The sequence below is a fragment of the Nuphar pumila genome, chromosome 12 (genome assembly GCF_984573655.1).
Source record: "Nuphar pumila chromosome 12, dmNupPumi1.hap1.1, whole genome shotgun sequence".
Lineage (NCBI taxonomy): Eukaryota > Viridiplantae > Streptophyta > Magnoliopsida > Nymphaeales > Nymphaeaceae > Nuphar > Nuphar pumila.
The window spans coordinates 37,516,874-37,529,589 of NC_143260.1; the positions used below are offsets into that span (position 1 = coordinate 37,516,874).

General features: G+C 40.3%; 1 protein-coding gene across 3 annotated transcripts in view; it reads right to left on the minus strand.

The window, feature by feature from the left end:
• LOC149820728 (cyclin-L1-1-like) overlaps nt 1–10,815 on the minus strand; it is a 32,202-nt gene extending 21,387 nt beyond the window's left edge. Inside the window, exons 1-5 of one of the 3 annotated variants that reach the window (XM_089982282.1) lie at nt 10,622–10,815; nt 9,746–9,934; nt 9,554–9,635; nt 1,777–1,917; nt 1,292–1,452 (exon numbers count right to left, since the gene is read on the minus strand). In XM_089982282.1, the coding sequence (XP_089838408.1) occupies nt 1,292–1,452; nt 1,777–1,917; nt 9,554–9,635; nt 9,746–9,897 (536 nt within the window). In that variant the 5' untranslated portion in view covers nt 9,898–9,934; nt 10,622–10,815. Of the gene's footprint in view, nt 1–1,291; nt 1,453–1,776; nt 1,918–9,553; nt 9,636–9,745; nt 9,935–10,364; nt 10,467–10,621 lie in introns of those variants that run through there. The other 2 variants (XM_089982284.1, XM_089982283.1) reach the window with 2 other exon arrangements.
• Nucleotides 10,816–12,716: the final 1,901 nt, after the last annotated feature.

Below are 12,716 nucleotides of genomic sequence, written 5' to 3' on the forward strand. Positions count from 1 at the left end.
TTAGATAACCCCACATCATGTAATTCTTGCCATTGAGCTTGAAGGAGAGATCAATCTTGGATTCGATTGTACGAACACAAGAGAAGAGAGAGCGTTGTGACGACTTCAACTCCAAGAATCGTATGGCTCTGATACCATGTAATGAAGTATGCAGAAATGTGATACAAGAATGCTAATGCATTCACAATGTCCAATAATGGATAAGCACAAAGGCACAAGAGAGAGACACTAAAGAAGTCCATTTAGGGACAATACAAAAAGCCTTTAAAAGGCTACACACATAAAAAAAAGAGTATAGAGCTTTATTGAATGAGAGTTCACAAGCTTGAGAATACAAGGGGAGAACACCCTTATTTATACACAAAGAGAATGGGGAAAAAGGGAGTCATTGGGGGCTCCCACATGTTGTCATAAGCTTGAGAATACAAGGGGAGAACACCCTTATTTATACACAAAGAGAATGGGGAAAAAGGGAGTCATTGGGGGCTCCCACATGTTGTCATTGGGGGGTCCCAACGACTATATTGTGGGACCCCCAATGCATTTTAAATAATGAAAAAAAAAAGAAAAGATAAGATAAAAAAGATAAAAATAAACTACCTATTATAAATAGTTTATTTTATAAACTATGTAAAATGACCAAAATACCCCTATCAGGTATTGTGTGTGTGTGTATATTTTAACACATAGTTCACACGGCCAATCAATTTCAACACTCTCATACCTTTGTGCACATGAGGATTGTGATGTGTATTATTAGATATTTGAAAATTTTTGCTTCTAAAGTATGATTTTTATCTTAGTCTTATCCTATTTTATTTAATTGCTTATTCTGACTCTGATTGGGGGAGACCCTAATGACAGACGCTCAACAATTGGTTTATGTGTTTTTGTATGAGACTCCCTCGTATCATGGAAATATAAAAAAACAACAGAAGGTATATTTATCCTCCACAGAAGCCGAATATCAAACTATGGCAACAACTATGACTGAAATTGTTTGGTTGAGGTGTTTTCTCAAGGATATAGGAGTAATTGTGTCACAGTCATCAAGACTATGTTTTGATAACAAGAGTGACATCTATATTGTCGAAAATCATACTTTTCATGAGAATACTTAACATATTGAGATGGATTGTCATTATGTTCGCGAAGAATTTTTAAAAAAGACCATTTCACTGCCATATGTGACTTTAGAATATCAGCTTGCAGAGTCAAACATAAATAAACATGAATTATTGGTAAATATATATACTGATAATTGTTAATTAGACATCAACATCACAGGTACCTGTCATTGGCCAGATTCCATGCTTCTTGCCTCAATTCCTTAGGAGCTCCAAGAGTTTCAAGATAGGAAGGAATGAACTTATGAGGATGTTCAACATGACAGATAAAGCCCATCTCTTTCAGTAAGTGGCGTTCTGTTCTTTTCAACAATTCAATGTATTTCTGCCAAATAGAAAAAAAAATACATGCTTAAACATCCAGAGCTGCATCAAAGAATTGGGTGCAAATGACATGACCAACATATTCACAATCAAGTAAATAACAAAACTAACTTTCCATCGAGAACAGAAATTGGTGCATGGAGAGATGGGTGTGTGTGTGCACGCACACCCAAACACAAGGCATTGGAATTCCACAAACTATATAAGCATTCAAAGATTAACATATTTGTGGAGACCATATGGAATTTCACTTGGAGAAGTTAGAAAATGACAGAAAAAATGTGATTTCAGGGGGAAAAGAAGCAGAAAAACACAAGTAAATTACCTTGGAGAAAAGGTCAAAATGCTCAAGTGGGCGATTTTCTCTCCTACACTCCATTCGGTGAAACACCAAGAAGATGTGCTTAGTTTTTCTAGGACTTTCTTCCAGCTTTGAAGCAAGCCAAACACAGCTGGCAGCAACCTTCTGAAAATTAAACAAGCTGCATCATATACAGATCATGGCAACCAATATCGAAAATCAAATGCAAAGTATAACAGGGAGAAAGAGAAAGAATAGCAAAGTGCTCCTTATTCTTAGCAGTTTACTATACTCCTTGAACATCTTGTGTGGAGCTGTTCTTAGAGACCAAGTTACTGAGTAAAACCAGCAGGGAGCCAATTCAAGGTAATCATGCTGAACACAAACCAACAATATCAATAAAATACATTTCACTTATAGTTTGTCCTAGACATAAGTTTACATACTACTATGACAAAATTCAACTTTATATATGTTATGATCTGATTTTTCGTCATTTGGTAACTCTACGTAACCTGAATTGATCATTTTTTTTTTATTGCACAGAGAAACCACATCCAAGATCGGAGATGTGGCCACATTGGTTTTAGTCTACAATACCTCTTGGCAGCATAAAACTCTGTGAGTGCCCATATTGGTTTTTTCTCCTGTACAATCATTAGTTTTCATCATTTGGTAATTCTATGCAATCTGGATTAATCATTAATCGCTCAAACCTGAAGATGAACTATTATTACATTGGTTCTTTCTCCAGTATATTAACTACATTAAATAAGGCATAACATTAGCAAAATAAAATATGAAGGGTTCATTTAGTTCAAGTAAAACAATTTCCAGTTATGATTGCTGGAGAAAGCTATGTAACATCTGGTTATATATAAGCTTTCAGAATATACCAAGTTTATTAACCTAGTTGAAATGTTTCTAACAGTGTCGCTAAGTCATCAAATATACTTGCCAAGTTCCAAGGGTTAGTGTAACGACCCAGATTTTCGGACCCTTTATTTATGTGATTATTCAATAAAATACGAGCCTTTGCATTGGGATTGGCATTTAATATTGATGAATATTGGGTCATCTTGGAAATTAGATCTTAAAATGGTTGAATTTGGGTTTGAATCATATCCGTTTGAATTTGGAGACATGATGGTCATTTTTTAGAATGTTGATGGCTTTTTGGGCAAGGGACAGGCCCGATATTTTGGAAAAAGACTATGGGCAATTTTGACATGGAGATATGCTTCTTATTGTTGAAAAATAGGTTGGTTTTAAGGGGAATGGCAATCTTGTTATTTAGGTTACATCTAAGGGCAAAATGAGTATAAAAAGGATGTATATGAGATTTTCTTTTGCTGTTGGGGCATTTCTGTCTTTTGGATACGGCAGTTGTTGCAAGTAAGAGCTAGATGGCCCCCACCCCCTTCTCTCCTATGACATGTCCCTCCCTCTCTTTTTTTCATAGGCAACCATCCCCCCCCCAACTGCGCCTTCTCTCACCTCCCTCACCCTCTTCATTGTTCTCCTCCCCTTGCCCTCACTCAATTCTTTCCTCTTCTCTCGCACTCCTGTAGGGATTGCGGCAAGAAGGAGGGGCTGCAACTTGTAGAACTTGAACTATAGTGGAGTTCTTATGTGTGGCGGAGTTTTTTCGGTGCCTTGGGAGCTTTTACGGCGATGTTGAGCTTGAGGAGCCTTTTGGACGGTGCTAGCAAGGGATTGATTATGTTGTTTTGGGCGATTACGAGGTATGGTCCTGTACTCCCACATTTTGCTTGTTGGTAGGGGTGGGAAACGGGTCAGGCAGCCCGATGGGCCAAGCCGACCCGGCCTGCCATGGGTCAGGTTTGGGCCATGAGTTTAGGCCTGGGCCCATTAGGTACCGGGCCAAAACCCGACCTTTATATGCATGGGCCGGGCTCGGACAAGCCCGATGGGCCTGAGTTATTTATTCATTTTTTTAATAATATAAAATTTTTAAAAATTAACTACTATTATTTACCTAATTAGTTGCATGGGAACTTGGTATTTGTTAATTATTACTATTTACCTAATTAGTTGCATTAATTAGGAATTAGTTGCATGGGAATTTGCTATTCTCTCATTAACCCATAATTTCAGTCAAACATTTATGCATTTTAGGATTGAGTCGGACCCGGCCCGCTTCACATTGGCCCATTGGGCCAATGGGACGGGCCATGGGCTTCTCTTCAAACCCAAACCCGATAAGAACCGGGCCAAAACCTGGCCTGCTAGTAAATGGGTCGAGCCATTGACCAGGTCGGCCCGATGCTGGTATGCAGCATGTACGTAGGAAAGTGTGTATTTGGATTAGGAAATCATGCTTTATTGCTTGATCCTAGCATGACTATGAGAAATTTGTGTAGTCCTACGTAGTTGGGATTTTAGCATGATTAACCATGTTTACATGATTTTGATCCTTGAGAATATCGCATGTTTAAGATGAATTCATGCTTAAATTACGTAGATTCTAGATATAGCATGCTTAGGATGTGTTAAATCCAGGAAATATGGGGAAACTGTGTTGGATTGTTTCGAGACACCCCTAGGAGTGTTGGGGTGGATTTCCAATTGAGTTAAGTGATTGAGCCCTGAGATTTTCGGGTTTCGAGAGAGGAAACCCGAGTTGGTGGTTATTAGGGGTCGACTCCTACAGTACAAGGGTCAACTCTCTGTTTTTGGGGTTCATTTCTCAGAACCGAAGGGTCGACCCTAAGATCTGGGGGGTCGACTCTCCTAAGGCTAAGTGTTGACTCCTGCAAATCAGGGGTCGACTCCTTTGGGCTGAAGGTTGACTCCTGCAGATCAAGGGTTGACTCCTCTGTGTTGAGAGTTGACTCCCCAGTGTGAGGGTCTATCCTTGTAATGCAGGGGTTGACTCTTAGAGATGCAAATGTTGGTTTTCTCATGATGGAACTTGTGTTTTTAGTTGTTTTGCCTGAGATTTCAGTAGATTCCAGTTGAGGCTTTGTGGTGTGCTTGGTTTCATGGACCGCCTTGTGTCGTTGAGCATGTAATTCATGGTATGCGTGTTGTGATGCATGGAAGGTTGTTGGTAGTCCGAGAGACCAATTATGTGTATGAGAGCACAGTATGGTTGTTGTGTGGCTTGTGGTATGTTTGGCTTGATGCATGTAATGCATGTTGCATGGAATTTCCTATTGTTCATAAGATAAGTTGCAAGCTATGTCACAGGGAATCGGCCAGCCGGGTGTCGCACCTGCATCGACGAGACGGGACGCAGGTGCGCATGCGGGTGCGACACCCGTTGCAGTCAAACCGACCCTGGTTGAGTTGAACCAACCCTAGGTGCAGTCAACACACCCAAAGTCACAAATGTCCAGTTTTTGAACTTAAGAAAAAAAATGGCCTGATGAAATGGGCTGGGAGGGGGATTAGGGCAAAAACATTTTGCACCCTCCTCCTGACCCCGACGCGGCGACGCCTCTTCGTCTCCAACCCAGCAGTGATTCCGGCAGGTATGTCTCCATTCGCTCTCTCTCTCAATCTCTCTCCCCCGGGGTGCTTGAGAGCCATGAATATCGGCAGTTGAACTTGACATATTCAGCAAGCATCTGGACTTAACAAGAAAATCTTCTTGCACAGGTGAGGCTGGGTATTACCATTAATGTATCTATCTGGTGCTAATGGATGAATTATTTATGTATGCTTGGAGATATTCTACCATATCTGACCTGAGAATTGGTCTAGTGGCAAAAACTTGCCAACCTAGAAGAAAGGGAAAACTAGAAAATAAAGTTTATGACTTAAAAGTATTGAACAGTTTAAGAAGCGTTCTCAAGAAATGACATATGACATATTGGAAATACATCAGCTTTATTGTCATAAAAAACATGATTTTCTGCATGAAAATAATCAGGAATGCATGATAAATACAGGATATATCCATCAATTCATGAGTCTGATTCCAAGTGCAAAGCCAATGGAAATGTTAGACCGAGGAATCAGAGTTCTCTTAAACGGTGGCCATGTATTGTATTCATTGCATGCATCAAGTAATCATATGGATTGGCACACAACGGGTCGATATTCATGGCTCCCAGTCTCTCAATTTCTCTGTTCAACTTAAAAATTATAATATATATATATATATACCCTCCCGCACCCAAGTTTTTTTAAAGTGCCGCATCCTAGCAACCGCACCTATGTGACATAGGTTGCAAGCATAGCAATGGGATATCAATACATGAGACGCGTTTGAATGAATAGCATGATTTATGTTTGAGGTTATGCTCGTATTGCAAATATGACAATACGTAGTATGAGTATGCATGGGAATTGGTTTGTTTGAGGTTCGTATTCCAAGTGTGGCAATACGTAACTGTGGTGCCTATGTGAGCACGGATTTTTTAGATTGTATTGCAAGGTTGGTAATATGTAGAGGATTGCAAAGACAAGGTGTTGACCCTGAGTGTGGCTTGTGTGGGTGTTGACCCGCGGTACCGAGAGAGTATTGTTGGATGCATAAGCATTAAAACTAAATAATAACAAGTTATACTAATTGATTGTTTTAGCTCTCTAAAGTATGTGGTTGGAGCTAGTGTGTCAAGTATGGATGAGCATGAGCACCAAACCCCGTGAGAGTTGCTAGACAGTTGATTAAGTTCCTCACCACAGTGGCTTAGGGAACACTAGACTCTGATATTTGAGGTGGAGGTGGAGATGTTGCAGTATGCCTAGTAGTGCACTACGTTAATCACAGGGAGAGGGAAGAGGTGTCCTGGACTCTGGGTCCCAAGGAGAGGGATGGCCTTGACGAAGGGTCACAGACTCTAGTGCAAGTGTCATGATGTCCTCCAGGGGTTAAAAGACACAATGAAATTGATGAATAAACACCCCCTTGGACGGGCCGAAGATGCCTATAGTTGCCAGGGGAGTGGTGCCCCTATAATGTTAATCAGTATCGTAACAATAAATGTGTGTGGAGCATAGCATGTAATGCAACAACAATTAAATGAAAAGATTTAATAAAATATTCATGCATGTAGGTAGACATGGCATGAGTTTTGGGGCTTAGTGCCTTGGGCACCTGAGGGCTGATTGAGTCTGAGTGAGTAATTGACACCTCAGAGTTTTACCCTGTGTGTGGTGTTTGTTGGGCATCTGGGGTCGACACCTGTGTGTGATGGTCGACTCCCAGTGTGTGTTTTTTGTTTTGAGGGTTGACTCTTCTTCTGTTTTGTGTAATTTTTTGTTCTGAAAGTCGACCACTGGGAGTGAAGGGTCGACACCTCTTGTGATCTTAATGATCTGTGGTACCGAGCAGGTATCTTGAGTTTGTCTTTTTGTTGAGTGTCATTGTGTGTGTCACATCTTGGCCTACACTCAGGTATCGGGGTGGTACTTTTTAGTGTTTTGTTGTCCGTACTTGAGAGTACGTGGACATTCTTGCGGCTCGTACTTGAGGGGGTACTGTGAGCTTTGGCCTAGGGTGTCAGTACTTAGAGGGTACGTTGTTTTGTTGGTTGTATGTCATTTTTCGTGGCGGTAGTTGTGTCTTGCCCAAGATGTTGGTACCGTAATGGTACGATACATGAAGTGTTAGCTCAGGTTACCTTAACCACAAGAATATGAGGCATGGATTATGATTCAAAGTTATTTTTTATTCTTGGATCTTGTTATGATCCTGATTTGTATGTTAAAATTAATGGATTTGTTACCCGATCCTGTTTTGATTCGTGGTTATGTGCTAAGAGGCACTTATGTGGATTGTAAGGGTCCAAGGAGACCGAATTGGTGCAAGAGTGCACTGGATGCAGGCATACCATGTTGTCATGGTATTCGTATTGAGAGTTTGTTGAGTATGGTAATGGGTTGTGATGCATGATCCATGGATGGGATAGCACATTGACGGATGTTGACCCGTGTGTGTTTGGTTTATGGGTGTTGACCCAGTGTAATCAGAGAGGTGGTTCCATGTTATGGCATAATGAGTGTGTGTGTGTTGTATGGCTTTCGCACCCTGGTATCATACATCCTAGATCACATACGCCGCACTTGGAATTCTAACACTACGACTAGCGTGATGACCCCTCTTTTGATCAGTGCTACAGTTCAGCTGAACCGAGGGTCGACCCCTGAGTTGGGTGGGTCAACTTTTCTTTGATTCAGATTGGTGGTTCAGTGTTGAGGGTCGACTCTTGTGTGTGTATGAGGGTCGACTCCTAGTTCAGTTGACTAGTTTCTTCTTTGTTGAGAGTCAACTTCTGGGATAGCAGGGTCGACTCCTGCTTGTTGAATAGTGAGGTTTGTACCCTTGTTGATGATCGATACCTGGGAGTGTAGGGTCGACTCCACTATGTTTCAGTTTGTGGTTTAGACCTGAGGGTCGACCTTTATGTTTGCAAGGTCGACTTCTCCTCTTAGTGCAATTGCATGTTTTCCTCCTTAGTGAAGGTAAACCCCTAAGATGGCAGGGTCGACCTTAGTTGTCATAGGCGCTAGGCAGAGCCTAGGCAATGAGCCCCTAAAAATGCCTAGGCAGGGCCTCGGCGGTACCCCAAATAAAAAAAATACATAAAATACATTATAAGAAACATGTATACAACATAAAATCAGTCAACAATACGCAATAGACAAATAATATGTTGTTGAACACTATAAAGCAATTATGTTACATAACCTTAACTTGCTCAAACAAATTATACAAATAATGTCTTCTTCTTCTTCTCAACAATAGACATAATACAGGCAATAGACAAATAATATGTTTTCTTATTCTTCTCAACAATAGACATAATACAAGCAATGAACAAATAACATGTCTTCTCCTTCTTCTTCTTCTCCTCCTCCTCGAAGAAGAAAACAAATGATATTTCAAAAAAAAATCTTCAAACAAAAAAACTTAAAACCTAGGCTCTAAAAAAAAACTATCCTATGCGACCTAGGCAGTAATATAAGGCCCCACTGCCCAAACTTGGTCGCTCAGGCGGTGGGATTGCACATAGGTCGCCTAGGCCACCTAGGTGGCACCTAGGCGCCGCCCTTGACAACTAAGGGGTCAACAGATCTTATGTTTTCTTGATATGTTGAGTGTGGTTGAGGGTCGACTCCTGTGAGTGAAGGGTCGACTCTTCACTTGTTAGGATTTGAGCTTGGTCATGATGGGCTTTCCAACAGTAGATGCTTGTTATGCTAGTCTTGTGATTCATGTTGAGTGTTGGATCATGCTGATACACGTGTAGTCTCATCCCTCTTTACTTCAAGTTTTCACGTGCTTTATAGGCGGGTGAATGGTACAACACCATGGACTTAGTGGCATCTCATAGTTGGATCGGAGATTGCGTCTAGGAGTTGCTTTTTGTTTTTGTACTCTGTTGTGTAGAGATGATTTATTTTGTAAAGTTTTACACTGAGAAGTGAATGAAAGTAATTTGTGCCAAGATTTGTGCATGATTGGGATAAATGTTTTGGGTTTTGACCCAGTGCCGGAATGGTATGTGTGAATATGGTAATGTTGGCCTATAGTCGGTGTCGTAATGATACGTAAAGAAAATAATGATTTTACAAAGATGTATGGAGTATTTAAATAATTGAGGTCCTGGTTTGGAACCCGTATTTCGAAAAAGGGTTTTAAAGGAAAAGCCTCTTGTTGTGCTTGTTTTTTGAAAAAAAAGAAGATTTAAAATAAGTTCTAAAAAAAAAAATGGCCGTCACAGTTAGCATTCAACTGAATATATGCTTAATAGTTATAGAAACCTTGCAATTCTTCGATAACCAATGAAAATCATACAAGAGTAACAATTGGCAAAGACAGACTAACCTTGACATTGAATCTGACAAAAGACTTCTTGCAGTAGAAACGATGGAAAAGAACTTGTCCTGTTGCCATAACTGCTTGAGGTCTGTACCAATAAAACTTAACGAAAACAAACAAAAGAAAAACAACAACTGCATGGAGGGGAGAGAAAGGAAAAAAAATAAAGAAAGAAAGCACGAGAGGAGGAAAGGATACAATCTGAGCAATATGCCACTTTCTTGGATCAAGTCACACCCGTAAAGTCGGAGAGTCATTTCTGTTTGCTCATCAATGCCATCCTTTCTAGAAGGTGAGTTCTTTAGTTGTTCATCCGTGACATAGAATGTGTCTATTGCGGTGTAAATCATCTTGTAATCAAGCTAAATTTTCCAAATCATGTAGTTACTGCACCCATACAGAGTCAAAAAAAAAAAGAGTTAATATAGCAGACGAATATATATATATATATATCACCAAAAATTACTAACTCAAACCCCCATTTTTTCTCTACCAAGTACTAAAAAGTACAATCCTCTGTCGGAAAGAAAGTTTTTCTCGATTATGGTTAAGCTACACAGGCACTAATTTAATTTATACTAAATCAAAGGAAACCAATATCGCAAATTCCCATGTTCAATCGAAAAGACTCGACTCTTTCCAATAAAGTGAGTAATCGAATCACTTCTTCAAGAACTCTACTCGTGAATTCACAAATCACGCATACTTATAAAAAAGCAAGAATCACAACCCAATTTCAATATACAATTCCTAAACAGCCAAGAAAACGCAACCAAATTTCGCAATGCAACACCGATCGAAAACGTAAAAAACGTACCGCGCCAATGAAAATCGCACAACGCCGCAGAAACGGCACCACCCAATTGGATCCAATCCAAATTCTTGTATATACGGCTTCAAGCACCCAAACAAACCCTTCTGACGAGACTACTCAAAGAAGAAAATACTAGCCCTAGCTTTACACTACACCCCATGAATCTGAATCGCGTAAAAACAATATGTGATTCGACAAACAACCCAATGAAGCAAACTAAACCTATAAAAACGAAAATAGAAGGAAAATAAGCAACCCACTGAATAAACTCGAACGCGGGCACCACGATCCATTGCTCCCAATCCGATGAGTGATAAGCCGATCGTTTCCCTTCTCTTCCTCCTCCAAGAACAAGAAAACCACACACTCTGAGAGAGAGAGAGAGTTTGAAACCCACACACTCTGGGAGAGAGAGAGAGTCTGATCGTTGCTCGAACAAAAAGATCGGGCGACGAAGCAAAAACGATAGTAAGAACCAGAGAGAGGGAGAGACGCATAGAAGGAAAAGGGGCTGTTAAATGAGTCGGGTTTGTGTGGGATACCCGACCCGAACAGACGTGAACCCGAATATCCGGATTTATGGACGAAAATTAATGACCCGAATATCAACCGGGTCAAATCAAACACGATCCGGGAAAATGTGCGCTGGAGTTAGATATAATTTTTTGCCTTGATGTCTGACTAGATGCCACAGGGTCGGATCTGGTTCAGACTTCAGGTGGGTTAAAACCCGGATCTGACTTTGAGTTTGAGGTATGGGTAGCGGGTCCGGAGACAGGTCTTATCAGGTCTATTATAAGGAAAAATCATACCGGGGTCCTGTAAGGATTACATGAACTAGACCTAGACCCGGTCCATACCCTTTGAAATAATGTTTTTTATCTCTTTTTCTGTTTGGCGATGAAATTTCACGAATCTTAATCGGAACTAAGGTCGGACCCAAGACTGGTATGAAATTTCGCAACCCATATCTGACTCCATATACTAATCTGACACTTTGGGTCTGACCCGGATTCTTATCGAACCTTCTTCTTTATCACCAAACCCTAAACCTATAGGGTTTGATACAGGTCATGTCCAACCCAACCCATTGACACCCCACGTCTGACCCGAGTATCCCATGAACCCTGAATATCTAGGAATAGGATTGAAAAATGCTCATCCAAAAATTATCCGGGTCTAACCAAACAGGATCTAACTAACATGGGTCAAATTTAGATGTAATTTTGCCTGGATATTTGACTCAATTTGGGTGATTCCGAGGATTGTCTATGTAGTTTTAACTATAAGGATAAATCTTTGGTGCCCAAGTCCATACGGTATCAATGAGTAGAAACTCATAAATGCGACTTGTTTGGACTAGATCTGACATTGTAGATGTGATTTACTTGTTTTATTTGGTGAGGGTCGGTCGATGGATCACTAGGTTATGGTGTATGAACTGGTTTTCCTAGCTAATCAAAAAAACAATGGCTGTAATTTTTTTTACTCAAAAAAATATATTTTTAAACATGATCCAAGAGCCTATCTTTACTAAATAAAATATGTAGATCACATTTGCATTAGCAGATTGAGTTGAAACAAGCTGCACTTATGAGTTTCAACTCATTGATACAATATGGACATACAATGTACTTTATGATGTGTTCAATATCATTTTAAGTTACATGAGTTGGAATTCACTTTCTTGATGCAACATAATTTGGGTTGGCTTTCCCCTTGCCCCAAAGGAGTTGTCATGCTTAGGCTTGCACAAGGGGTGATGCTCATTTGAACCTAGACCACATGCCTAGCGGCCTATGTCCCATCCCACTATGCCAAACCCCTTTGGGACAGGTTTAGGTGAACATGATGTTTTTCTTTTGGTATGTCGCCCTTCCAGCGCAAGAGAAGAAAGTGGTGGGTTGTGGTGATGCTGGAATTTGCACTTATTGGTATCCAGAGCCGTGCCTGTGTTTTATGGGGCCTGAGGCAGAGGAAAAAAATGGACCCCCTATTAATAGTAGGAGTTCGGGGGCAGCCCCTCCATTTTTTTTTTAAAGAATCAAAATAACAATAAAATTTGCATTCACATTAAACAAATAAAATATTCCAAATATTTATATTATATTAAATAAAAATAGGGGAGCTCGGACCTTAAATATGGGCCCCTAAATTTTTTTTTGAGCTGAGGGGCCCTGAGGCCCAAGCCTCATTGGCCTCTTTACAGGTCCGACTCTGTTGGTATCTATTTTGTGATCAGTTTTCTAGTTTATTTGATTTCACTAGATGTTCATTTTTCAGTTTCCATTTGCTTCAATAATTTGACTCGTCTAAAAAAGGTTGGCCCACGAATGTGGTTTTGATCCTTTGAGT